This window comes from Hemicordylus capensis, chromosome 2, assembly GCF_027244095.1.
Source record: "Hemicordylus capensis ecotype Gifberg chromosome 2, rHemCap1.1.pri, whole genome shotgun sequence".
In the NCBI taxonomy this organism is placed as follows: domain Eukaryota; kingdom Metazoa; phylum Chordata; class Lepidosauria; order Squamata; family Cordylidae; genus Hemicordylus; species Hemicordylus capensis.
This window is the reverse complement of record NC_069658.1, coordinates 250,867,104-250,894,889: the sequence shown is the minus strand read 5'-3', so window position 1 is coordinate 250,894,889 and position 27,786 is coordinate 250,867,104. Positions and strand designations below refer to the sequence as shown.

The window sequence follows — 27,786 nt, the reverse complement described above, 5'->3', positions numbered from 1 at the left end:
CTTGCCAACTATGGTTTTCCCAATCACGCTTTTGTGTATCCATGACTGGGAAATTGTGACCAGTCTCACCAACCACAACCCGAGTATCAACCGCAAACCAAATCTTGGTTTGGAGATATTTTTTAGTGATTGGGGGTGAGGTTTCTGCAATTTTGCAGGGTTCGGAGGTGCAATCCGCTCATTCCTCTTGCTGACCCTGCCAACTTCTCACGATTTAAAGTGTATTTAAGTGGTTTGGGGGGGTGTTCAAAAATGCCTTTGAGTGATTTTGGGAGGTTCAGAATTTCCCAGACATTCAATTTGCTCACTCCTCTTGCTTATTCTTGGTAATTTTAAGGGATTCCGGGTGATTTGGAGCAAATTTCTTGTATTTTTCTTTGATTTTTTTTGTCTTTTCATGACCGCAGTTCCCCTAACCCCCTGTTTCCCATTGATTTCAATTGCTTGGCAACTGCGAATGTGCCAGTGGTGAGGTTTTGCCGGAATGGAACCCTCGTGGTTGGCGAGGGATGACTGTAGTCCATAATATCTCATTTTGGAGGAGGATAATCCCACAGAGGCAGTTTCAGAAATAAAGGGCTGGTTCCAATGATAGAACCCACACATGGCTAGGAAAGAGATGCACCAAGAGCACACCCATTGGGACATCCACGGAGGGTGTCCCCGTGGGTGTGCTCAGTGTGCCCCTTTATCGTGGCTGGGTGTGCTGTTTATCCAAATGGCCCCTATACACACACTCAAAGTACTTGTTTAACAATTTTACTCCCTTCTAGAGTTTAAACATTAGTAGTGGACTTCTTTATACAAATGACAGATGGTGTTAAAACTAGTCCTGAGTTATACCTCTTCAGACTCCAGGTGGAAAACCACTGGGTTGGAATGCATATCCATGAAACACATTTCCTGCACGTATTAAACTATCACACCAGGCTAGCCCAGAACTCTACTCCCTGGGTGGGATGGAGGTTGTGTTTTTTTGTGGTTTTTTTGTAACTAGGTAAAAGATCTAGTGCACTATTTGATGGTTTGTCCTCTATAGCCCTATTCAGACATTAAGTTGTACAAGCGTACATGTCTATACCAGAGATGGGCAAACCTGGCTTTCCAGGTGCTGCTGAACTACAACTCCCATCAATTACAGCTGGAGAGCCAAAGTTGCCTACCCTGTTCTACACACACGTACATGTTTTTATGTGAATGAATTTACTTGTATTCATTTTTAAAATGAACCTGGGCAAGATTCTTCAAATGCATGGGACAGATAGGAAATACACTGCTGTACCTATGTTCAACATTACGTGTGAATCACTGTACCTGTGTACACTGTACACTCATATGAGTGTTGAATATAATAGGTGAGTAGGCCTTATATGGTGATGCAAGGAGGAAATTTTTATGGTTTATTCGACAATATTCCAATAAGAGTTTACCGGACATTGTAGTGGGTCTGTTGGGTGAAAATCAACCTTAAAAAAAAAAAATCTCAACAGTTTAAAAATAATAATAAACAACACCTAAATTCTGCATTGGCAGCTTGTTTTATTGTGATTTTATGACAATTGCCAATTGACTCATGTATAGGGTCATCCTTATAATACATTCGAATACTGTAAGGGCTATGGCTAACTACAATAAAGTTATAGGAACATAGGAAGTTGCCATATACTGAGTCAGACCATAGGTCCATCTAGTTCAGTATTGTCTTCATAGACTGGCAGCGGCTTCTCCAGTGTTGCAGGCAGGAATCTCTCACAGCCCTATCTTGGAGGTGCCAGAGAGGGAACTTGGAACCAGAGTGGCTCCACCCCGAGGGGAATATCATACAGTGCTCACACTTCTAGTCTCCCATTCATATGCAACCAGGGTGGACTCTGCTTATATAAGGGGACAAGTCATGCTTGCTACCACAAGATCAGATCTCCTCTCTAACTGACTATGACTGACTACTCCCTGAAATTTTCTATGTGCAGGGATTTTTTTTTTAATGGAAGAGCATTCAACTATGAGTTCCCACTCTTGGAGGCTGAAATGGTACAGTCCATGAACTATTTGCTACCTCATGAGCTGGTTGTATGAACTAGGCAATCATTTTCTCTGGTTCGTGTGTCCATCAATTTCTCCTGTGTCCAGCAAGAATTGATGCCCAATTGAATCTTTCCCCACAGAGATGTTTTGAGCTTGAGGTTCTTCCCTGTTACGCTATGTCATTGAACATTCATAATGTTTGCCTTCTCTGTGGATTCCCCAGTTTGAAAAATGGTGTGAGTCACAACAGGAACTCCTCCTACAGATCCTGTGTCTTTAATTTCCCTCCTGTATAGATTCACTCGGCCCTAAGACAATCAGTTCCTTAACTGAAACTTCACCCTCAGTCTCAGCATATGGTCTCAATGCCCCATGGGTTCTTCTGTGCCTCACAAGGTGAGATCTTCGATTGAAACTTTTCCCACAGTCCCTACAGTGATATGGTTTTTCTCCCGTGTGGATTCTCTGGTGTCGAATGAAGTTCGATTTCCAATTGAAGCGCTTTCCACACTCAGAACATTTAAAGAGTTTCTCTTCTCGATGGGTGCTCACATCTGCTATAAGGAGGGAGGTATCACTGTAGCTTTCCACAGTGTCCAAGCATTTATATGGTTGGCTTACTGCAAGGATCTCCTCAGGTGCAGTCACACTAGTTATAATGAATGGGCTATGACTGTAGCTGGCTTCATTGTCCAAACATTTATATGGCTGATCTCCTATGTGGATTCCCTCTTGTGGAGTCACACTCGCAACCAGGAGTGAACAATGACTGTAGCTTGTTTCACTGTTGGGCCATTCACATAGCTGGCCTCCTGTGTGTGTCCGCCCGTGTGAATTTACCCCTGCAATAAGGAGGGAGTTATGGCTGTAGCCTTTTTCACCATCTGAGCATTTATAGGACTGTCCACCTGTATAGATCTCCTCTGGTGGGTTCACACTAGCAATAAGAAGTGAGCGGTTATGGCAGCTTCCTCTGCTGTCTGGCCATTCATATGGCTGCACTCCAATATGGGTTGCCTCATGCGTATTGAGGTGCGATCTCCGATTGAAGCACTTCCCACACATAGAACATTTATATGGTTTCTCACCTGTGTGGATTCTCTCGTGCCTGAGGAGTTCTGATGTCTGACTGAAGCTTTTCCCACAGTCCATGCAGGAATAGGGTTTCTCTCCTGTATGGATTCTCTCATGCCTCATCAGCTTCGAGGACTGGTTGAAGCTTTTCCCGCAGCTGAAGCATGTGTATGATTTCTCCCCTCGGTGGGCTATCTCATGTCTAATGAGGTTGGATCGGATACTAAAGATCCTCCCGCACTCAGAGCATTCATAAAGTTCCTTTTCCGTGTGGGTTCTCTGGTGTCTATTAAGTTTCGACTTCTCAATGAAGCTTTTCCCACACTTGGAGCATTTGTAGGGTCTCTCTCCTGTGTGAGTTCTCTTGTGGGTAACAAGGTGAGATTTCCAGTTGAAGCTTTCCCCACAAACAGTGCATATGAATGGAGTCTCTCCCGTGTGAAGTCTTTTATGTGCTAGAAGGGAAGAGCTCTGTGTGAAGCTTTTCCCACAGTCTGTACAGGAATACGGTTTCTCTCCTGTATGGATATTCTCATGTCTGATCAGGGTAGAGGCATGGCTGAAGCTTTTCCCACAATCAGAGCATTTATATGGTCTTTCTCCTGTATGGGTAATCCCATGTCTAATGAGGTCTGATCTAAAGCTGAAGCTTTTCCCACAATCAATGCATTTATACGGTTTCTCTCCAGAATGGGTTCTCTGATGCCTGTTACGGTTTGACATTTCAGTGAAGCTTTTCCCACAGTGGGTGCATTTATAAGGCTTCTCGCCTGTGTGGATTCTTTTGTGCGCCAGGAGGTTCGAGGCCTGAGCAAAAGTTTTCCCACACTCATTGCATGTCCTTGGACTCTGAGATTTGCGGATCCGCTTTCGGACTGGGCCTTTCCCAAGATCCCAGGGATCTTCTGCACTAGGAAGGGCTTGATCAGTTTTCTTTGCTACATGGTTTTCCAGCTGCCTCTCCAGTCTGTGATGACTCAAAGCAGTTTCTTCTTTCTCAAGACACTGGGAAATCGTCTCCCTTACTAATCCTGGTGATGTTCTGATTTCCTTCTTTTGCTCAGATCTTTGTATGCAAAGTTCTTCTTCATTTTCATATACCTGCCCATCACCTATTAGAAAAAACAGAGAATCAGGTTACAAATAATCCCATGTACAATATCGGAGCAGAAGGAGGAAATCTCTGGACAGAGAGGTTTTTCTGAGTTCTTGACCCTAAACGCTATCTTATCTTAGAGAGCGCCTTCTTCTGCATGATCCCCACCGCACGTTAAGATTTTATTAATTAATTATTTTATTTTATTTTATTTTATTTTATTTTATTTTTACATTTCTATACCGCCTTTCGTTAAAAGAAAACCCCAAGGCGGTTTACAAAAATTAAAACATACAATAAAAAGCAATAAAAACATCAAGCAATAAAAACATCAAGCTAAAAACATATAAAACAGGGATAAAAACAATACAACAGATAACAGATAAAAACACACAGAAGCAGCAGTAAAAACGATTATGTAAAAGCCTGGGTAAAAAGCCAAGTCTTTAAAAGCTTTCTAAAAGCCACGATGGAGCCTGAGGAACGAATGGCCAAGATCATCTGAGGAGGTCTGTCTCCAGTTACCACCGGTTCGTCTGGTGGCGACTCAGAGGCGGGCCTTCTCTGTGGCTGCTCCTGGGCTGTGGAATGCATTCCCGGCAGAAATCTGTAATCTGAATTCATTGCTGGCTTTCAGGAAAGCCCTTAAAACCTATCTGTTTGGCCTGGCCAGGGTTTTTAAACTGTTTTAAATTGTTTTAAATGGTTGCCTTGGTTTTCCAGGGTTTTTAGTTGTTTCAATGTTTAATTGATTTAATTCTGTTTTTATAGTTTTGGTTTTAATTGTTAACTGGTTTTAATTGGTTTTATCCTGTTGTAAACCGCCCTGAGCCAATTTGGAAGGGCGGTATATAAATCGAATGAATGAATGAATGAATAAAACCAGGCTTCATTATAGACCACCTACAGCCATCTGAACCTGCCAAAGGCCTTCAGGTTGCCTTTAGAGGCCTGCTCTCTGGTCCGCCACTGAAGTCTATTTGGGAGGTACCAAAGACAAGGACTTTGAGGTGGGAGAACTACAACTGGAATGCCATTCCCAGCGACAGGCTCCTTTCTTGACTCTTTTTAAAGTGATCATTGAAAATATTTTTTATTTCACAAGAGCCCTATTCACTCATTAAGTTCAACACTCATACAACGTTTATACAGTATACACAGGTACAGTTCTGTACACGGATACAATTATTCACACATTATGTTGAACACAGGTATAGCAGCCCACTTCCTATCTTTACATTTGAGGGGCCTGTACCCAGATTCATTTTTAAAATTAATAACAGGCATCATCATTCATACAAACACATATACGAGTACTGATTGCTATTTTATGGGTTGGACTGTGCAGTTGGTCTGCTGTCTTAATTTACTGTGTCTTTTAATGTTCATATGTTTTCGTCTTCTGACTGATTTTATATTGCTAGACACCTTGGACTTGATTTATACAGGAAAGGTTAGACCCCTGCTAACTTGGCAAAGAGGCACCTTTTAATGTGGTGATTCTCTTTATTTAGCAGGGGGAGAGTAACTGGCCCTATCCACCCCCAGCACAGTACCTCCAGTGACTGTTGCTGGTGTCTAGCTTATGTTTCTTTTTAGATTGTGAGCCCTTTGGGGACAGAGATTCATCTTATTTGTTTGTTATTTCTCTGTGTAAACTGCCCTGAGCCATTTTTGGAAGGGCGGTATAGAAATCGAATTAATTAATTAATTAATTAATTAATTAATAATAAAGGTGGATATAAATCCTGAAATAGATACATAAAGTGTGTGCAAAATAAGCAGTGCTTACACAACACACAGAGAGCTTCTCTTTTGCGATTCCCTGCATCTCAGCTTTCATTTCATTTTTTTAACAAAGCAAGTTTCTAGGCCTTATTGCCAATGTTCTCTATAACAGGGATTCCCAGATACTGTTGACTACAGTTCCAAGCATCCCCAGCCGCAATGACCTTTGGCTGGGGATTATGGAAGTTGTAGTCAACAATATCTGGAAATCCCTGTTACAAGGAACACTGGTCACTACTTATGTGGAAAATGTACATTCTCACCATTTTCCTGCATGAAGCCCTTGTACAGGGTTCTTCCATCTGAATCCTGTAGACGCTCTTGTCCATCTGGGAAATACAGAGTAACCTCCTTGAAATTCAGTGGCATCTGAAAAAGAAAAACTTCACTCACTCTGTCTTTGCACTACCTTTTCAACTAGTTTCACTTGCAAGGTTAAAACTTGGTCCCATCCAACGTATACTGTAAAGTGTGTAAGGTGAATTAAGCTCATGACATATGTCAATTGGAAACCCCTTGTGAGAACTGCTGGAGTGGTTCTGGTTATGAAAGCTGTAATGTGTCATAATAATAAAACCTGGCTCCGCCCACATGGGCACCACTTCACAGACGTGGCTAACGATGCGCAGAGGGGTCCATCCATCCAATTCCCTGGTGGGCAACCACATTGCTAGCATAATGCATTAATTGGGTATCAGATCCAATTCATCTAATGTCAGATTTGATTTAGATAGATAGATAGATAGATAGATAGATAGATAGATAGATAGATAGATTCTCAAGTCAGTCTTTGTACTGACAGCACTCATAAAACAAAAGATACATAGGTTAATTCATCTGACTATAGTAAACTACTGGCTCCACTAATCATAAATAATAGATATTAAAATTGTTTAATGGAATACAGTACTCTGTGTTCTGTATTAGTAAGTTATTTCTTATAGTATTGTGGCAAATCCACAATGTGTGTGTGTGTGTGTGTGTGTGTGTGTGTGTGTGTGTGTGTGTGTATAGAGATAGATAGATAGATATATTGTGTGTGTGTGTGTGTGTGTGTGTGTGTGTGTGTATGAAAATAATTTCGGGTCAGTTTTTGTAGAACAGGGTTTACCAACCTTGAGCCCTCAGATGTTGTTGGACTACAACTGCCATCACCTCCATCAGCTAAAGTAGGCCTGCTCAATTTCGGCCTTCCTGCAGATGTTGGTCTGTAAGACTTAGTAGTGGTCATTTTTGTGTTAGATAAGTGCTTAGGTAAGTTAGCCATATTATCTTAGATAAATGCTTGACATGAATCCATTTGTTTGACACAAGTTCAGGCCTTGACATGAGCTCATGGTCAGGACTGATCATATAGGTGTGTTCCCAAATCTCCCACACTATGTCCAAATTAGATATCCTTTTCCCGGTTGAATACACACTCTCCCACCTTGGGTGAGTCCCAATCTCCCACATTACGTTCAAATTAGATATCCTTTTCCTGGTTGAACACACAAACTCCTCATCCCACTAGTGAGTAATTTTCCGCTCACTGTTCAAGATAGCCCCCACCTCCCCTTTTGTTAAATTTTAGAGAATCAGCCTGTCAACTCAGGCAAACTTCCTCATTTTCACTGAAAAGCAGAGTCTAAAAATGGAAATTGCCAACCACAAGAATTCTGCTTGAGTGGTCCCCCGTCCATGGTTGTACCCCTATTCTACTTTCGCTTGTGTCTGTCATATTTTCTGGCCAATGATATTAAATGCCAAAGGTACAGCAAATTGAATTATAGGTCAATGGTCAAGACCCCTTTTGGCCAATTATTATCAAGGAGATATGGAAAAATTGATGGGTGGGTGATCTATAGAAAGGTACAAAAAACTCCATATTGGGACTCAAAGGCAGCTCGGGGCTAGGAGGTGTGAAATTTGGCCTCATCACACAGAAGAGAAGAGGAAAAGAAGGAAGCACAAGGGTTTTGGTGAGACCCAGGGGAATTGAGAAACCACAAGAAGGAAGAGGCTTTGACAATCTTTTAAAGCTGTTAGTTAAAACTGCCTGATTGCTTTTGGGGGAGAGAGAAAGGTATTTTGCTGTGTGCTGTATGCTGAGATTTGCCTGAATCTGGTGAAAAATAAAGCCTTTTTGATTAATTTTTACCCCTTCATTCTCCTGGTGTCTTCTTGGATCTTGAGAGTCTTAACAGCCAAGACCACCAAAAAGAACCCACAGTTCTTGTTGATGTAAGGATTCTGGGATCCCCATTTATTCCTAAACTGCAAAGGAATTTTGGGCATCTCAAATCTCTTACAGGTCTACAACTCCCATAATCCCTGGCTATCGGCCACTATGGCTGGGGATTATTGGAGTTGTCGTCCAAAGACAGCTGGGGGTCCAAAGTTGAGCAGGCCTGAGCTAAAGGCACATATGGACTGAGGAAGAGGTTTCACAGCAGGAGGCACACCAGAAGTTGGACAAGTGCCCCCTATTGCCCCCATCGAGCACTAGTCTCAAATGCAAGCTCCCAAAGCAGTGGGGCTAACTAGTGTAACACTCCGGGGCACTCTCATCTCTTCTGACTTCAGATGTAAGTGCCAGCATGGAGAACTGGAGAGAGCCTGCAAGACCAGAGTTTAAATCTCTGCTTAGTTTTGCTCAGCTCTTAGCCTACGTTACCTTGCAGGGTTGTTGTGAGAATGAACTAGAATAGGCAGGTGTACTTGGTCCTGAGTTCCTTGGAGTACGAGGAGGATACACATGTGATAAATTAGATAGACAGAGTTCCAGGGTTGAGCCTGGGCATTACAAATAGATGCTCTGATAAGTCCAGACACAAATTAAGGCTGAAATCTTATACTCATTTGAACATACGACGCTTGACTATACTGATTCAGACCACCAGTCCATCTAGCCCAGTTTTGCCTGCTCTGACTGGCAGCAGTCTCAGGCTGAGAAAGGTCTTTGCTATCACCCGGAGCTTTCCCAGACAGCAATTTTAGCACACCTTTACTGCTAGGTTTTACTGCAAGTATGACTATGCAAAACAAAAAAACAAAAACCTATGCAAAAAGTGGATATTTTTACCCTGGACATAAATCAGGCTAAGCTCTAATGCATAATGAAAAACCAGAATTCTGTATAGAGTGCTCCCCACACAGAGACTTCAACATAAATGTAGACAGTATGTGAATGAACACCTGCCCTTCCATGGGGAAGCAAAGTAAAATTGCCATCTGGGAAGGCTCCTGTTGCCTGATCCCTGAAATCTGCCTGGTTCTTTCATTTGCAATGTTCAGAAGGAAACTCAAAATCTCCCCCAACCTCTGCCTTTTTTCAAAGGACATTCTTTCTCTGATGACATCTGCCTTGATTTTATGTTTAGTGGTTTTTGGCTATTTTAATTGTCAACTGCTTTAACTTGCTGGGTTTTTTAAAAATCCTGCTTTTCAATAATCTCAAAGCGGCTTACAAAACTATTTAAATTATGCAGAAGGTCCCAATGTCGATCCCTGGCATCTCCAGTTACATACAATATGTACTGATAATTATATCTCTGCATGCAAAGAATGTGCTCTGCCACAGAGTTATGGCCCATCCCTACTTGCTAATAAAATAATAATAATAAACTTTGTTAGCCGCCCCATAACAAATTATTCTCTGGGCAGCTCACAGCACAACATTTTAAAAAAATTTTAGGGAATAAGGATCACTGAACACTAAAGCAGATCACACCATAATTAATTGGGTAGGATAAATATCCTACTCTGTTTGGGAGCTGTGCGCACACCCATTTTCTCCTGGTACCTGTTACCTTGTTTTTCCCTCACAGATGATCAAAATCAGGAGTGTGCAAAGTTCCCACACATGTTCTACCCAGCTTATGATCATATGAACAAGCCTGCAGTGTGACTTACTGTAAACATGAACATAATTGCAATGTAAGGTCCCATTTCCCCTAATTGTGGGCTTCCATGTATGCATTCAGCAAACACCCTGAAATGTGCACTAGTCACACATGACAGCCAGCACAGGGATTGTACATTAATTCCTACATAGATGTGCCTTCCATATAGGAGTTTTGTAACTTGGGGATATTCCATCCATGTCATTGCCAAAATTCACTTTAAGACTCCTTCTCTAACTAAGTTATGGATATGAAATTTGAAATTCATTTGAAATTCATTTGAAATTCATGCAAGCAGCATCCATCCTTTGGTCGGTTCTTCGCTCCCACCCCAATCCTTGCCCCCTGCCGGCTTGTTTGCATTAAGAACATAAGAACAAGAACAGCCCTGCTGGATCAGGCCCAAGGCCCATCTAGTCCAGCATCCTGTTTCACACAGTGGCCCACCAGATGCCGCTGGAAGCCACAGGCAGGAGTTGAAGGCATGCCCTCTCCCTGCTGTTTGAGTACCAGTTGCAGGGGAGTAACAGCAGGGAGAGGGCAGGGAGACATCCTGCCTTTGAGGCTGGAGGTGGCCCACAGCCCTCCAACTAGTAGCCCTTGATAGACCATTGTACATGGTCTGCTTGGGAATTCCACCCAGTGCTGGAGAGAGCTCTTTCTTTCTCCTACCCTGCACCATGGATTCTGTGAATGTGCACTGGGCTGGGCTGGGGCTTGCTTCCTCCATGCCGCTGGGTACCCTAGATAAGTCCCTGCTGCTGCTGGACCTCAGGCTGTCTCTCCAACAACACCTCCTCCAACATTTCAATAAATTGGCTTTCCTCCTCTGCCTCTTTCTCACTTCCTACACCCTGCCCCAAAGTGTGAATCTTAGGTGCTGTTCCCAAATTCCTCTAGATTCCTCTTGGCCCAATAAGCCACAGGTCTTATTACATGAAGGGGCCAAAGCAAATGCTAAAACCTCTCAAGCTAAGAAGAAAATAGCCCGACTGTCTGATTCTGCCTTCTTGCCTTGAGAGTCTGCTCATTTCCCTACATACCCTGGAATGGTTCAGAAATTTAAAAATGGCCGCTGTACGCTGTACTTGTGTACAGCGTCCTGTGAGTGCTCCTGGAAGTCCTGCCAGGTGCTGACATGCCAAGAAGCATCCTCCTCCTTGTGCTCTCCATGTTTATGGCATTTGTCTGAAGAGGCAAATGCTGTAAGCATGGTGGTAGCTGTTTCTGTGATAGAAAGCTGCAGTGCCCCAGCCCTCCGATGGTGATGGGAAAAGCCACCATTAAACTTATGGTGCTGGCCTCTTCAGACAAACGCCCTAAGTGTGGAGAGCGTGGTGGCAAGTGGCTTCTTAATGCACCGGCACCAGGGTGGGGCTTGCTGGTGTTCTCTCAGGAGGCTGTACACAAGTACAGCATCCTCTCTTTTTTGCATGTCTGAAGACAACTTCTGAGAAGACCTTGAAATTTCAGGTCAGATCCTCAGATCTAGTGACCCTTGACAGGGAACCATGTATACATACTATGTAAAGGCTACGTTATGTATGTTACTCAGTTGGCCCCTGCTGAGCAAAGAGGCACCTTTTAAAAGTGGTGATTCTCTTTATTTAGCAGGGGGAGAGCAACTGGCCATATCCATCAGTACAGTATCCCTCCAGTGGCTGTTGCTGGTGCCTATCTTATGTTTCTTTTTTAGATTGTGAGCCCTTTGGGAGCCCTTTCATTTATTTATTTATATGTAACCCACTGTGGGAACTTTTGTTGAAAAGTGGTATATAAATATTCATCATATTCGTATTCGTATAAGAGGGCAGATGTTTGCCCTGAAGGGCTCACACTTCATAACTTGACAAAGGGGAAACAACCATGGAAGGCCAGGAAAGTAGAGGCAGGGGCAAAAGGGGAAGAATATGAGATTATTTTAGCTACACATATATGTATAGGCTTAGATTCAGTAGAGGTTGGGGACTAAGGGATTGTGCCAAAGGCCTCATGAAAAGGTGGGTTTTGAGGAGGGATTTGTGTGAAATAAATGAGGTTGTGTCAGGAAAACATTTTAGGACCTTGTACCTTTCTTTCATAGCTACCAAAACAGGCCAAAATTTAACAGGTGCAAGCTGTGTGTGTGGTGCTGCTGCACCAGTTGAACAGACAAAAGGCAATTAACGTGCTTCGAACGTTAATTTGAAACTATCGGGCACAGTTGCTAGATTTCAGAAACAGAATTTCGTATTGTTCTATATTTGGGACGATTTAGAAGAAAATATTAAATTTTGCCCTGTTGTGCCCCGGTAGGAGGGGCGACTGTTAGTCTCCCAATGAGAGTGACCCGGGTGATAAACTAACAGCGCGCAAGAGGCGGGTTCTGCGCGGGGCGGGATGCAGGGAGAGGGGCCTGATGGGAAATGGAGTCCTTTTTCCTTTTAGGACAAAGTCAGCTCAGCTGGCCCAAGAAATACTTTATTGCCCACGAGCCAAAAGCGTTACAGGCGACTGATGGGAACGAGCGAAAATTGCACCCCAGGCTTTGAAAGCCCGTGTTTGTATCAAATCCAGGTGGGAACATGAAGGAAACAGAGAATAAAGGAAAGATCATAGAAGGAATGAAAAGGAAAAGAAGGAATTCGGGGGGGTGGGGAGGGGAAGAATAGCGGTGGTGCAGAACTGGGAAAATTCCAGGGAATATTCCAGAGAACGTGAAAATTAGCTGCTGACTCCTCGGGATTTCAACTCTCTTTCAGCGTTTTGCAGATCTGGTTCCTAAAACATGTGATCATGTGGCCCTTTGTAAATATTGGAGGCTTTCCCCCCCGTACCAGTCCTGCTGGAGAGGAGCTATGTTGGTTAGAGCATGGGGGTCGCGGGAAGGAGCGGAGGAATGGAGTTGGCAGGCAGTTGATCCCAACCTGCTTGCTTGGATGCACGCTGAATTTCCCTGGCAGCCTCCGCTGCGTGCAAAGTGTACTTCTGGGGAAAGTCCATACCTTGCGACGGTTGTTGCGACGCCTTTCCAGCGCCTCGGTTGAAGCAGTTTCCCTGAACGACTAGATAACGACGACAATAGGCCGGATTGAGGAAATAAACAGCAAGGACGGAGAAGGAATCCCAAACAAACCATCTAACTCTTATTATGATATAGCGACGCACACCACGCTCTTACATGAGCATGCTTGCTCGCGGCTGCTGAAGTTCTGGGGCGCCCTTACTTTGCCCACAGTTGCCTTCTGTGATTAGTTCACGCACCCCTCTAGAGCGAGCAGGAGTTTTTCGACTGTGCATGAACCTAAGGAAGCTGCCTTCCACTGAGTCAGACGACACTTGGCCCATCAGGCTCAGTACTGTCCATGACTGGTAGCAGTTTTCCAGGTTTCAGACAGCATCTTTCCTGTCTCAGCCAGCCCTACCTGTGCTGCCAGGGACTGAACCTGGAGGATGCTGTCAAAGTCAAAAGGTAAGGTTGCCAATCTTCCAGGATAGATCTGGAGTCTGCAAGAATCGGCATCAATCTCCAGGATGATAGCCTCTCTCAGCCCTTTCTTGGAGATGCTAGAAAGGGAATCTGTGACCTTCTGCTCTTCCCAGAGTGGCCCCATCACAGTATGTTACAGTGCTCACATGTAATCTCCCACTCAAAATGCAAACCAGGGCAGACTCTGCTTAGCAAAGGGGGCAATTCATACTTGCTACCACAAGACCAGCTCTCTTGTGGGGGGCAGGTAGGGGAGCAACTACTTTTCTGAAAGGGCACCTCTCCCCACAATGCTGCCCTTGCTAAAAAGGTGCTTAGACTTTCCTTAATGAGTGCAAGAAGGATGCACATAGATAGGAACACAGGAAGCTACCGTATACTGAGTCAGCCCACTGGTCAGACTGGCAGCGGCTTCTCCAAGGTTGCAGGCAGGGTGCCCTCATACAAGGGAATTTGAATGTTCCCCTTCTTGTAATTAGGTTAGTAAACCTGTATGTCATTTATGCAATGCTCCTGCATAGGAGCAGGGAGCGAAGACGTGACCAAGAGGTCCAGTAAGACAGTAAATTTCTTCTGGAAAAGTCTATATGGTTATGCGCAGAAAGACAAGTGTATCTCTTCTAAACAGCAATGGGACAAATTGTGGAAATGGACGTTGGACGTAACCCCCCCCCCCCGCACCGATTACCTGATGTGCCTTGAAATCCACCCCCCCAGGTTAAAGTACTGCCTGCATATACTTTATAACCCTGTTGGTTACCAAATCCTTGTGTGTAAATCTTTGTGTATATACGATGTATAAACAACCACTTTGTATATAATTGTGCTTCGGTAACTTACTATATGCTTTGGTAGTTTGTTGGTTCAATTAAAAATCTTGTCCTTAAAAAAAAAATAAAAATCTTGTTGTCCTATCTTGAAGAAGCCAGGGAAGGTACTTGGAACCTTCTGCTCTTCCCAGAGCAGCTCCATCCCCTGGGGGCAATATCTTACAGTGCTCACACATCAAGTCTCCCATTCATATGCAACCAGGGCAGACCCTGCTTAGCTAAGGGGACAAGTCATGCTTGCTACCACAAGACCACCAGACTACACAGTCTACCAGTCAATTTCTGTGGCCTGTGAGGGGTTTGCAGTCTAAGGGAAGCAGCACAAACAGGGTGGTGGGAGGAGGGTACTGAATCCCTGCTCACCAGTAATCATTCCTGGCTGGTGGTGCTATCTCCAACTCAGTGGGTCACACAGTGCAGAGGCCTGGGCTAGACAAACTTAGAAAGACCCTTCTCTGGATGTCTTTCCCCCCTCACATTCTGAGCAATGTTTTGTTAATATGGAACCTCTGCATTCAGGGGCAGTGTACCTTTAAATAACATTTGCTGGTGGGCGGACAGTAGTGAGGGAGGACTATGGCCTTCTTGGTCTGCCTATGAGATTCCCAGAGACCTCTGGCTGACCACTAGGGGAAACAGGTGACCTAGATGAACCTTTGGTCTGATAGCAGGGCTCTTCTTAGGAATGGATTAACTCACATTTAAATAGGTGTCAGAAACTTTTAAAGGGTCTTTTCTTATACATGGATCCTCTGAAGGGTATTTAAAATGTGATATACAAGTGCAAGTTATCCCCCACAACCAGAAAGCTTCTTATCTTATGAGATATAGAAGAAAGCTAATTTTTATATCTTCCTCTTCTACAGAATTATCAGTGGTGTCTACATCCCGGGGCCTGATGAAGTCCACATCTACTTAGACAAAAAATTCCAGATCACTATAGGATTGCAGTCTTTTTAAAGTCTAATTTTTTCCATTTCAACTCAAAGGAGCAACTGTGTTCAGTGTGAATGTTTCATTCTGGCCTAGTTCAAACATTAAACGAAAGCCATAATGCTCCCCCTCCTTTTCCTTCCTCCTGAGAATGTCATTAGAAACTTCCTTTCACAGTTTGTAGCAAACCGGAGTTTCCTGGTTCATGTGGTTAAAGGACACTGTTTCATCTGAATACAGGAAACTACGAGGCGGTTCTCATGAGCAGCTAAGACAGGGCTAAGGCAGCCAAGACCAGGCTTGGCTGCCCGTGAGAGCCGCCAAGGTCAAAGTTTGGGCAAATTCACAAGGGAGAAGATAGTTCTCACGTCCCAGGCCAGGATGTAAATTTAGAATGTGAGCCCTTTGGGGACAGGGAGCCATCTTATTTGTTTGTTATTTCTCTTTGTAAACCGCCCTGAGCCATTTTTGGAAGGGCGGTATAGAAATCGAATGAATGAATGAATAAATACATACATACATACTCGATGTCTGGATAAAACAAACCAATCAATAACACCTGTCTGATTGTGTGTGTAAATAAATAAATAAATAAATAAATAATAAAAATGATTATCTATAACACACAACATGAATTTTAGCTTCAGCAGTGCTGTGGGATCAGATGTGCTCACACCATTCACTGGGCCCTATCAAGTAGCAAGAGGCATGAACAGCCAGATTGGTTTCTGGGGCAACATAACAGGATATATAACACCAATTCTGAAAGAATTGCACTAGCTGCCAATATGTTTCTGAGCGAAATACAAAGTGCTGGTCATTACCTATAAAGCCCTGAATGCCTTAGGTCCCAGGTATTTAAGAGATCTCCTTCTTTGTCATAAATCCTGCCACTATTAAGATCATCTGGGGAGGACGAGTCTTGCCACTTGCTTGTTTGGAGGCAACTTGGGGCCGGACCTTCTCTGTGGCTGCCCCAGGGGTTTGGAATCCACTCCCTGTCAAAACAAGAGCTTCTCCATCTCTGATTGCTTTAAAAAACACTCGCAAGACCTACCTGTTTTCTCAGGCTTTTCATTAAAATGAATTTTAAACTGTTGAATTGTTTTTATCCTGTAAAATTATTTTAATGGTTTAAAATTGTGAATTGTTTTTATTCTGTGAAAGTGTTTTGTCTGTTTTTGTTTTTATATTGTAATTTGTATTATGTACACTTCCTAGAGATGTCTATATCAGATGGTATAAAAATATGGATAGATAGATAATGTTCACTGAATCTCTTTGACATGGGTTCTCTCGTGGGCAAGAAGCTGAGTCCTTTGAATGAAGCTCTTGCTGCAGTCTGAGCATTTGTATGGCTTATCCCCAGTGTGGATTCTGTAATGATTAAGAAGATGCAATTAGCAACTCAAGCTTCTCCCACAGATGGTGCATTTATATGGTTTCACTCCAGTGTGGATTCTGTGATGATTTAGAAGATTTGATCTTTCACTGAAGTTTCTGCCACAGATTGAACACTTAGGTGGCTTCTCGCCTGTGTGGGTTCTCTCATGCTTATTACAGTCTGATTTGTCAATGAAGCTTTTCCCACAGGCTGAGCAGGCATATGGTTTATATCCTGTGTGGTTTCGCTCATGTCTAATAAAGTGATCGCTCTCGCGGAAACCTTTCCCACAGACTGAGCATTTATAAGGCCTATCCTCTGCGTGGATTCTCTTGTGTTTAGTAAGCTTGGAATTATCACTGAAACTTTTCCCACAGACTGAAACTTTTTATCACTGAAACTTTTCCCCACAGAGCATTTGTATGGCTTCTGTCCTGTGTGGGTTCTTTTATGTTTAGTAAGGGTTGATGCATCACCAAAGCATTTGCCACAGTGAGAGCATTTGTAGGGTTTCTCCCCTGTATGGGTTCTCTTATGTTTGGAAAGGGCTGCTGTATCACTGAAGTTTCTCCCACAGTAAGAGCATGAATATGGTTTCTTTCCTGTATGGATTCTCTCATGTACAACAAGATCAGACTTAGCAATCAACCTTTTCCCACAAGTCAAGCATGAATATGGCTTCTCTCCTGTGTGGATTCTCTCATGCTTAGGGAGATGAGACATTTGCTTGAAGGTTTTCTCACACAATGAACATTTATAGAGTTTCTCGCCTGTGTGAGTTGGCATGTGTCTACTAAGGTGCGATCTCCACCGGAAGCTCTTCCCACAGTGCAAGCATTTATATCCTCTCTCGCCTGTGTGATTCATCGTGTGCCGAAGGAGGACAGAACTGTTGTTGAAAGTTTTCCCACACACCGTGCATATATATGGTTTCTCTCCTGTGTGGGTTCTCTCGTGGATGGTGAGGTGCAATGCTTGACCAAAGCTTTTCTCACAGACTGAGCAGGTATACAGTTTCTCTCCTGTATGCATTCTCTCATGCCAAATAAGGTGTGATCTCCATGGGAAGCCTTTCCCACAGTGAGAGCATTTATATCCTTTCTTTCCTGCATTAAGCAATTTATGCTTGTATTCTGCTAGAATAAACAGAGAATCGTAACATGAAATATGAACTGATTGAATGTTTGCTTTCTCACAAACAGAGAACAAACTAGAAGCCTACAGACAAATAACTGGCAGAAATTCTCCTCACAGTTCCTGACTTTAAGCATTGTAAGGTTTCTTCAGATTCTCCTCTAACATAGATGTACCATCTCCTCTGCCCTTTCCCCCACACGTACTCTTTGCTCAAGTTATTGTTTTTCAGTTCATTGTCTATTCTGCTCCCTTTCTTCAGCAACTAAGCCTTATTCACACATTATGTTCAACACTTGTACCAACTCTGTACAGTATACACAGATACAGATCTGTATACAGATACATTTGTTCACATGTTATGTCTAATGCAGATACAGCAGTACACTTTTTATCTGTACCATGTATCTGTGGGACTTAAAAATGAACCCAGGTTCATTTTTAACATGAATCCAGGTATTCACACAAAAATATGTACAAATGTACAGGCATCTGAAAACAGGTACAATGTAATTTTGAATAGAGCTCCTGTCTCTAGATTCCTTGTCCTTTGGCTGCTTTACCTCCTGAGATCTCTTCTTTATCTACCCAATAAAGTTCTGCCTGCTCTTAGAGCCTGTGTGAGGTTTAATTCCAGCAAACTGACAATTGCTTTCCTCTCACAGAAGGTGGATTGCAAACATTCTTTGTTTCTGGAGTATTTGGAAAACTTTGTCAACAACAACATTCTGTGATGTAACACCAGCTCAGCCAATTGCTGTCATAGTTTGACCTGGGACTTCCTCATTCCGAATCCATCCACTACATCATCAGATGAGCATGTACACCAGAGCTATCCCAGAGATATCCAAAAATTAAGGGACATGAATTCTTACCCAGCAAGTCGGCTTCCCTATCTCCCTCCTGCATCACCTCCATTGTGGGCTCCACCTCCATAGTATCTGATGTTGGCTGTTCTGTCTTGAAGGAATTTTCCTCCGCTTCCTCCTGCTTGTCCTCCTCAAATGGTACCAGTGCCTAGAACAGACACATCAACAAAATTTCAAAGGCAGTTATAATATGTAGGGCTGAGAGGTGATCAGCTCCTACATCCTATGGGTTCATAGTGCTAGATAAAATGGGGTAACTGCCCATGTAAATAACCACTAGATTTCTAGTTTAACATGAATTATAATCTCTGCTGCAGCTAACAGATTCTCAAATACTCTTTTTTACATCTCACAATCCTTGTAAACTTAACAGCAGCCCTATTCAATATTACATTGCACCTTTGTGCAGGTGTCTATACACCAGGGCTGCACAACTTCAGCATTCCAGCTGTTGTTGGACTACAACCCCCATCATCCTCAGCCAAGTGGCCAACAGTCAGGGATGATGGGAGTTGTAGTCCAACATCTCCAGGACAGCCGAAGTTGTGCAGCCCTGCTATACACACATACATCACTTTAAAAAGTGAACCTGGGTACAGGCCCCTGAAAAGCCAGGACACAGTCAAGAAATGTACTGCTATACGTGCATCCAGCATAATGTGTGTACAGATTGTATGTGTGTACCTTGAATACAGACTGTATGTATGTTGAATGTAATGTATAATAAATAGGGCTACTATGATCAGAGAATCCCACTTCCATTTGAGGCCTCTTGGTATTATGTATACATTATCTCACCGGTTGCTGCCACCTCTCACTCTCTTGGGTCCTCCTTAGGAAATCTTCAGCCAGTCGAACTGCCCAAGTGCAGCTCTTGGGATCACGTTCCCTCACCCAGGTTTGCATTTCCTGTGGCAGGATGGTCAGAAACTGTTCCAAGATCAGCAGCTCTAGGATCTGCTCCTTGGTGTGCCTTTCTGGCTTCAGCCACTGATGGCAAAGTTTCTGGAGATGACTGAAAGCATGTTGGGGCCCCTCGGCCTCCTTGTAGCAGAACTGCCTGAAATGCTGGCGCCCTGTTTCCAAGCCAGTTCTGTCCTCACCCAGAATCTCTTCCTTCACTCTCTGAGAAGAGAAGTCCAATCTTCTGCAGGCCTATTTTATTTATTTATTTATTTATTACATGTATATCCCGCTCTTCCTCCAAGGAGCCCAGAGCGGTGTACTACATACTTGAGTTTCTCTTTCACAACAACCCTGTGAAGTAGGTTAGGCTGAGAGAGAAGTGACTGGCCCAGAGTCACCCAGCTAGTTTCATGGCTGAATGGGGATTTGAACTCGGGTCTCCCCGGTCCTAGTCCAGCACTCTAACCACTACATTCTTGGCTGAGGCCTAGCAGGCTTTGAGACACACACAGTCCTCCAGGCCAGTGTTTCTCAACCTTTTTGGAGTCAAGGACCGCTAAATTCTTCGTGCAGAGTTTCAAGGACCGCTACATTCTTCATGCGCAGTTTCCCGGACCGGCAGTTAGTAAAGGGGTTTCAAATCTATCTATCTATCTATCTATCTATCTATCTATCTATCTATCTATCTATCTATCTATCTATCAGACTTCTATACTGCCCAAAACTTGCATCTCTGGGCAGTTTAGAATGAAAATAATATAAGCATTAAAATAATTAAATTTGGAATCTTTTGCAAACATGGAATATTAGGGGTTCTCAACCTTGGGTCCCTCAGTTAAACTCCCATAACCCCCAACCACAATGGCATTTGGCCATTATGGCTGGGGATTATGGGAGTAGAAGTCCACCAATGTCTGGATACCCAAGGTTGAGAACCCCTGAATCTAAAAGCCTGGGTGAACAAATTTGTCTCCAGTATGTCTTCAGTATGTGTGGGGTGGGGGTGGAGGTGCTTGTGATTACTCAATGGAGAGGGGATGTTGGGCCATTAGAAAAATTCAAAAGCTACATGGGGGCAATGAAAACAACGCACAAGCAAGCTTTTGAATCCCCCAAAATGCTTCATCAGGCTGGATGTCAAGCAAAGCAAAAAGGAGGTGAGGAGAGGAGAGCAGGGCAAGCTCAGTAGAGCCGGAAATCTACAGTTTAACCCTCTCATGATGGAGGTGGAGTTTTAGCAGGAGTTGTGTAGTCGCAGGGCAGGATCCAGACAACGTTAGTCACGACCACCCACTGGAATTAATTTAGTCATCTCTCATTTGTGTCAATGCTGCTTGGTCATGATCACCTGACTTGATCTGGATCCTGCTCTTAGATGTGCACTTTGTGAGGTGGACCTAATGAAACCCGTGCAGCTCCTCCAAAACTCGTTAAATTCGTTACATGGCAGGTGCTGGGAATGGGGTTTTTTTTAATGGTGAAAGAAAATGTGAAGAAGAGCGGTGGAGACCTGGCATTAAAAGAAAGGGGGTGATTCTGAGATGGCGGAGGGTGTGGGGCGTTGTAGTGGTAGATGCCTCATTTTCCTCGCTGGGGAGATGAGGCACTGTTCAGGGTGGGTGAGGCAATGGTGCACCGGACTGCACTCGGAAGGTCGCCTGGGTCCAAGAGCTGCCGCCACTGTGCTTGCGCACCAGAGTGTAGCAAGTGTTCCCCATCCTCTCTCACAATGTGCACTTCTGTGCCCCCCTCCCAACTCCCCTGCGGGAGCCAATCACACCAGCCTGCCTTTGGGGCCACGCAGCTCACGTGGTCCCACATGCTGCCCGCGCATACCTGCGAGGTGAGCCAAGGCGGCCCTCCTCCCTCCCTCCTCTGCTTAGCCCTCACCGCGGCATGATCCCGGCCAGAGATTGTCCCCCGCACCCGGCGAGGTCATAAAGGGGACCGCCGTCCTCCACCGGCGGTGCAGACCAGGGGGTTACAGGGGGCAGAGGGACCACAACACCCCACCGATGCAAGAGGGAAACAGCGTTCCCTCTCAAGGTGCCTCGACCACAATAGGCAGCTGGGTTTCAATCTATCAACCTTTGGCTGCAAACAATGAGCATGCAAGAACCAGCAGCCCTTCAAGTGGCAGCCCTTCAGGTGGCATACCTTTTCATGCCCCCACACCGCATACAGTTTGAAGCTGTAAAGATAGGGAATAAAATAGCTGTAGGAAGATCACAGCAGCACGTGGAGGCAAGGGACAAGAAGGTGATACTCTTCCTCTTCCGTACCATGTGCAAAATTGAGGAAGTGAGTGCCTTGATTGCAGTTGTTGGGTGGGGGTTGACTCTTAGTCAGGGACCGGCGCTCAACCCTTCGGGGACCGGCAGCGGTCCCCGGACCGGTGGTTGAGAAACTCTGCTCCAGGCCACCTGCTAGCATCCGTTACTCCACTGAACAGAGGCTGAACATCTTTAGTGTCCTCCCAGTCCGAGGACTCAGGCAGTTGTGGGGTACTCTCTCCTCCTGAGTGAGCCTTCAGGAGCCCTTGCCATAGGGATTCCCAGTGCTGCTGCTGCCTTTCAGCTGGCTCCTCTTTAACCTGGTTTAAAGCTGCCCCAGACAGGAACTCCCTCGTGGTCCCAGCCTGGAGGACATGAAGCCCTCTTACTTCTCCTTTCAGTCTATGCACTGGAAATGATCTTGGCACATTAGGTGCCTCCATTTTCATTCCTGGCAGCTCGTAGTAAACTGGAAGGGAAAATATGTCTTAAAACGGTGCTATAGATATTTATATGTATGCATCACAGATTCTTTCATTCTGAGTGAACAAATGTGACTGTGTCACAGATACGTCAACTGTTCATGAAGATAGAACACAAGAAGGCAGTAACGGTTTTTTAAGCCACAGGAATAACAACTGTTTGAGGTCATCCACACAATCAAAAACTGTGTTCTACCCTGGTTTGGGATCTGTGTGTGCTCGCAGTTTTCAGTTGTGTGGAAGCAAAGTAGGAGGAAAACCCGGGTAGAAGAGATTGTGTGGAAGCAAGGTAGGAGGGAAAGGTTTTCCTCCTACCTTGCTTCCACACAATCAAATATTGGGAGCACACACAACTCCCAAACCCGGATAGAACAACACAGTTTTGCTTGTGTTAATGACCTCAGTATATAATAGGCAAAATAATTTGCGGAACATTTTCTGGAGGCAATGGCATATGATACGGTGGCCAAGTCAAGCACTGGATGGGAGAGGGGTAAGACCACAAGCAAAGCCCACAGCCCAGGCCTGAGGCCCTGCTCAGTGCCCAGTGCCTGACTTGGATGAATGCCTGGGCGGCAGCAATGGTCCAGAATGCAATCTAAACTCAGCCTGAATCCCACTAAGACTGAACTACTTTTACTCAGTCCTCGCATCGGCCAACAGCTGGATGTGAACCTTGTTATAGATGGGGTGGCACTGCCCCCAAAAGAGCTTGTTTGTGATTTGGGGGTCCTTTTGGATTCACGCCTCCTGCTTGAACAGCAGGTGGAGGCTGTGGCCAGAAGTGCTTTTGCCCAGCTTCATCTGATCCACCAATTACGCCCTCACCTTGATCGGCAAGCATTAATGACAGTGACCCATGCCCTTGTTATCTCCCGCTTAGATTATTGTAACACTCTCTATCTAGGGTTACCTTTGAGGATAATCGGGAAGCTACAATGGGTCCAGAATGCAGCGGCTCGCCTACTTACGGGTGCTAGAAAATAGGGCAACACCTCTCCTGCAGTCATTGCACTGGTTTGCCTATTTGCTTCTGAGCTCAATTTAAGGTCCTGGTTTTGACCTTCAGAGCCTTGCGGGGTTTGGCGCCTGTCTACCTACAGACCCGCCTCTCCCATCCAGTTACATCCCATCCGGTCAGATCATCTCAGATGGCCCTTTTGTTGGTCCCTGATTTCCGAGAGGTTCAGGGCGCTAGGACCCGTGAAAGGGCCTTTTCTGTTGCTGCCCCACTTCTTTGGAACTCCCTTCCCCTTCAGATTCCTTTAGCCCCTTCCTTACTGATTTTTAAATCTGTATTAAAGACTTTTCTTTTTCGCCAGGCTTTTGTCCTGTAGTTTACCTATTTGTTTTTTTTCTTTTTTGTTAGTTACTTGAGTTTTTAATTTAGAATGTAATTTTAATGTTGTCTTGCTTTGCATGTTCTTGTACACCACCTAGAGTCTTCGGAGTGGGCAGTATATAAAATGTTCCTAATAAATAAATAAATAAATAAACACAACCATGTACATGACTCTGGGATCCTTGGAGGAAGAGTGGGATATAAATGTAAAAATAAATAAATCATTCAACAGCATCTGGGGACCCAAGGTGGTTGTGGTAAAGGTAAAGTGTGCTGTTGAGTTAGTGTTGACTCCTGGCGCCCACAGAGCCCTGTGGTTGTCTTTGGTAGAATACAGGAGGGGTTTAATATTGCCATCTCCCATGCAGTATGAGATGATGCCTTTCAGCATCTTCCTATATTGCTGCTGCCTGATATAGGTGTTTCCCATAGTCTAGTGGCCAGTGCCAAAGTTTATTCTAACATGCATCTGGACATATTTTGTTCAATGCACACACAACTCTGTGCAGTGGAAACGAAGCCTTTGTGCAGTAGGCCCTATAAAGACAGAAGCAGGTAATTTCATTAAAAGAAATAGAAGAGAAAAATATGAAGATGAATACCATTCCTTTTCAATCTTCATAATCTCTTCTAGAAAGGATATTACAGCTTTCTGTTCTTCTCTTCCATTCTCTGCAAGTCACTTCCATTTTTCTTGCTTCCTCTGTCTCTCCTTCCTTCCACTGTTGCTTTGCCTCTATCCCTGCCTCTCCCTTTCTTTTTCTATGCGTTCTCATTTCCACTTCCCTCTTTCTGTTAGACAATTCTGAAGCAAAGGGAAGCAAGTGGATGGGGGTGGGCTGCACCCATTGCTTGTGCAGTGGGAAACAAAGCTTAAAATGCTCATTGTGGGGGCTCAGAATCTGAGGGGTGAGTTAGATCTTCCTGTGCTGGATGGGGTTACACTCCCCCAGAAGGAGCAAGTGTGCAGTTTGGGAATACTCCTGGACGCAGGCCTCACCCTCGTATCTCAGGTGGAGGCCATGGCCAGGGGTGCTTTCTATCAGCTTCGGCTGATTCGACAGCTGCATCCATTCCTTGAAGAGGATGACCTCAAAACAATGGTTCATCAGCTGGTAGTACTCGAGCTGCCAGGCTTGACTACTGCAATGCGCTCTACATGGGGCTGCCTTTGTACGTAGTCTGGAAAGTTCAGTTAGTTCAAAATGGGGCAGCCAGATTGGGGCAACCCGGAGAGACCATATTATGCCTGTTTTGAAACAGTTGCACTGGCTGCCAATATGTTTCTGGGCAAAATACAAAGAGCTGATTATTACCTTTAAAGCCCTGAACGGCTTAGGTCCGAGTTATCTTAGAGAGTGCCTTCTTCTGCATGATCCCCACTGCATGTTAAGGTCATCTGAGGAGGTCCGTCTCCAGTTGCCATCAGTTTGTCTGGTGGCAATGCAGAGGCGGGCCTTCTCTATAGCTGCTCCTGGGCTGTGGAATGCACTCCCAACAGAAATCCGTAATTTGAGATTCAAATCCGTAATTTGAGACCTTCAGGAGAGCCCTTAAAACCTATCTGTTTGGCCTGGCCTGCCAGGTTTTAAATGATTAACAAACTGTTTTAAATTGTTTTGCTTTAGAAGATTCTGAGTCCCTTGGGGATATTTTCTCATGCCTTTTGCTATATCAACTGCTTTGATAACCTTTTGGTTGAAAAGTGTCATACAAATATTATTAAAAACAATATCCATAAGAAAGGGAACTCAGTTGGGCACTGGGCGTTGCATGAGCAGACTCAACAGCTCTCTTAGGAACATAAGAAGCTGCCTTATACCAAGTCAGACCCTTGGTCCATCAATGTCAGTATTGTCTAGCCATGCTGGCATCCGCTTCTCCAAGGCTGCAGGTCTCTCTCAGCCCAGTCTTGGAGATGCCAGGGAGGGAACTTGGAACTTTCTGCATGCAAGCGTGCAGGTGCTCTTCCCAAAGCAGCCCCATCCCCTAATATCTTACAGTGCTCACACGTCATCTCCCATTCAAATGCAAACCAGGGTGGACCCTGCTTAGCAAAGGAGACAATTCATGCTTGCTACCACAAGACCAGCTCTCCTCTCATTTATAGAATGAAATTTTGTGGTATCATTGTTTGTTGGTATTACAGACTCAACATTGCCATACAATGCCATGGCAACATTGCCATGTTGTTGTTTTTAAAAGTATTTTAATTAGTTTTAAATAGTTTTAGTCATTTTTGAATTGTTTTTATGTTGTTTTAGCATTGTTTTAATTGTGGGTTTTCTGTCTTTTTAAAGTTATTGTACACCGCCCAGAGCCTTTTATTAATTAAGTAATTAATTAATAAAAATACATTCAGTGATGGCAGATGGTCCTGCTTCCAGGCTTTTGCCTCTGCTGCAAACAACAGAGTAAAGGGTACTTTTATGATCTGGCTTTAAATAGGGTACTTTTATGATCTGGCTTTAAATAGCCAGTTTAGTAACCTAAAAGGATAGAATTTAAAGGGATACCACACTTAATTCTTGTTTTAGTGCAAGACAGCATCTCTCCCCAAGACATTTTTGGCCATGCATGTACCTATGTACTTTAGTAAAAGTCTGTACTAAAGAAAGGTTTGTTGGAAAATGTACAAAGCGACTTTCCCTCACCATTGAGCAATAGGAAAGATCAGATCTGGATCTTGTCAGTGCCTGGATGGGAGTCTGCCTGGCAACTCTATATATACCCACCCACCTTCAGTTCCATAGGAACATAGGGAGGAGGACTTCTCGGGTGAAGTCGGTCTACACTTTAACCAATTATTCTGCTTTCAGAAGTTTGAGTAACCCTGCCATTACCTTTCCCCCAAATATCAGCCTTTCAGGCTTGTGTGTAAATGCTCTGGTTACAAGTTAATTTTTAATGCAACTATTCCTTCAGCATAGATACAGTCTTCCACAGTAAAGATCAACACAAATAATTCATATAGCTTTTCATCTCCCTCCCTTCTTCAGCAGTCCTTTCTGACCTAACATGTAACTGTATCCCTAGCTGGGTTTTCTGGTTCTGATGTATATGTTTTGTCCCAATGTATTTAGCAGCACGGTTCTCCTCAAACTGTATTTTCACTTACCCTATTGTCAACTCACATTTCTTTCGCCGGAGTTTGAGGTCCTTCTCATTTTCATGTGGGAAAGACTTCCACATCTTAAAGGAAGCCTCTTTTTCCTTTTCCTTTTATAGCTTCCTCGGCTCTGTTCTTCCACTACACTGGCATCTTCTTGCTCTTGTTGTTTTCCTAATCTGTCGTATACAGGGGCGGAGCCACCATTGAGCAACAGGGTTCAAAGAACTCGGGCCGCCAATGAAAAGGGCCGCTGGAGCCCCCATTGCACATGATGTCATGTGCAAAGGGGGCATGGCCCGATCACCAGAGGGCCCACCCCAGGCCTCCTGATCTCATTTCCAGACAGAGTTTTGTTGCCTGGATGCATGGATTTCCTTTTCTCTCCCTCACTGAGAGAGAGGAAGAGAAATAAAGTGCTGGCTGGACATGTGCTTGCTAGAGCTCGCACGATCTCTTCAGAGCCCAGGCATGCCCCTTTTACATGCGGCGTCACATGGGCGTGACCGGGCTCTAGAAAGCCCCATGCAAGCTCTCACGAGCTAATTTCCAGCTAGCACTGGTTGGCTGGCAGTGTTTCTCTTCCTCTCCCTCCAGCAAGGGAGAGGAAGGGAAATAAATGCATCTAGGCTGCAAACACTGCTTGAAAATGAGATCAGGGGAGCTTGCTTGGGGCTCTCTGAAGCCTAGGCACACCCACAAGTGTGTGACATCATGCACATGGGGCATCACTGGTGGGGTGGGACTCAGGCCACCGTTTGGCTGGCTCTGCCAGTGGTGGTATATGTTCTATCTGACCTTCTGTTAATGTGATTCTAAATAATCTCCAAAGATATGAGAGTCTCCTGACTTTCCCTTCCACTAAGTCTACACATTTTTGACAAGGTTTTCTCTTTTGAAATAAAATACAATTGATTTGGAATTTTAGGACAATTTATCACTTACATCCATGTTGAATTTGATAGCACTGTGGTCACTGGCAGACATCCAGACTAAATTATTCAATATTACCACTCAGGAGTTACTTTAAAGGAGTACTTAATTTCAATAGGACTACTCAGGAATAATTTAATTTGGATGTCTCAGCCTCTGTTTCCAGGCAAATTTACAACACATTTCGCAACAGATCCACAGTTAAAGTGGAACTGGGACCTTTTCTTTTTTTATTGCAACTGGCTTTTGGTAGGA

At 44.2% G+C, this 27,786-nt stretch overlaps 2 protein-coding genes across 2 annotated transcripts in view; both read right to left on the bottom strand.

The window, feature by feature from the left end:
* LOC128343047 (zinc finger protein 420-like) overlaps positions 1–12,981 on the bottom strand; it is a 46,175-nt gene extending 33,194 nt beyond the window's left edge. The window contains exon 1 of the mRNA XM_053291438.1: positions 12,852–12,981. The gene's annotated coding sequence lies outside the window, so the exon portion shown is untranslated. The remainder of the gene's footprint in view (positions 1–12,851) is intronic.
* On the bottom strand, positions 388–27,585 carry LOC128343935 (zinc finger protein 420-like). Its single transcript, XM_053293371.1, has 6 exons — positions 27,544–27,585; positions 19,285–19,641; positions 18,493–18,634; positions 16,592–17,619; positions 6,247–6,388; positions 388–4,211 (listed from the first exon to the last, which is right to left on the bottom strand). The coding sequence occupies exons 1-6, from the start codon at positions 27,583–27,585 to the stop codon at positions 2,302–2,304; spliced, it is 3,621 nt and encodes a 1,206-aa protein (XP_053149346.1). The 3' UTR covers positions 388–2,301.
* Positions 27,586–27,786: the final 201 nt, after the last annotated feature.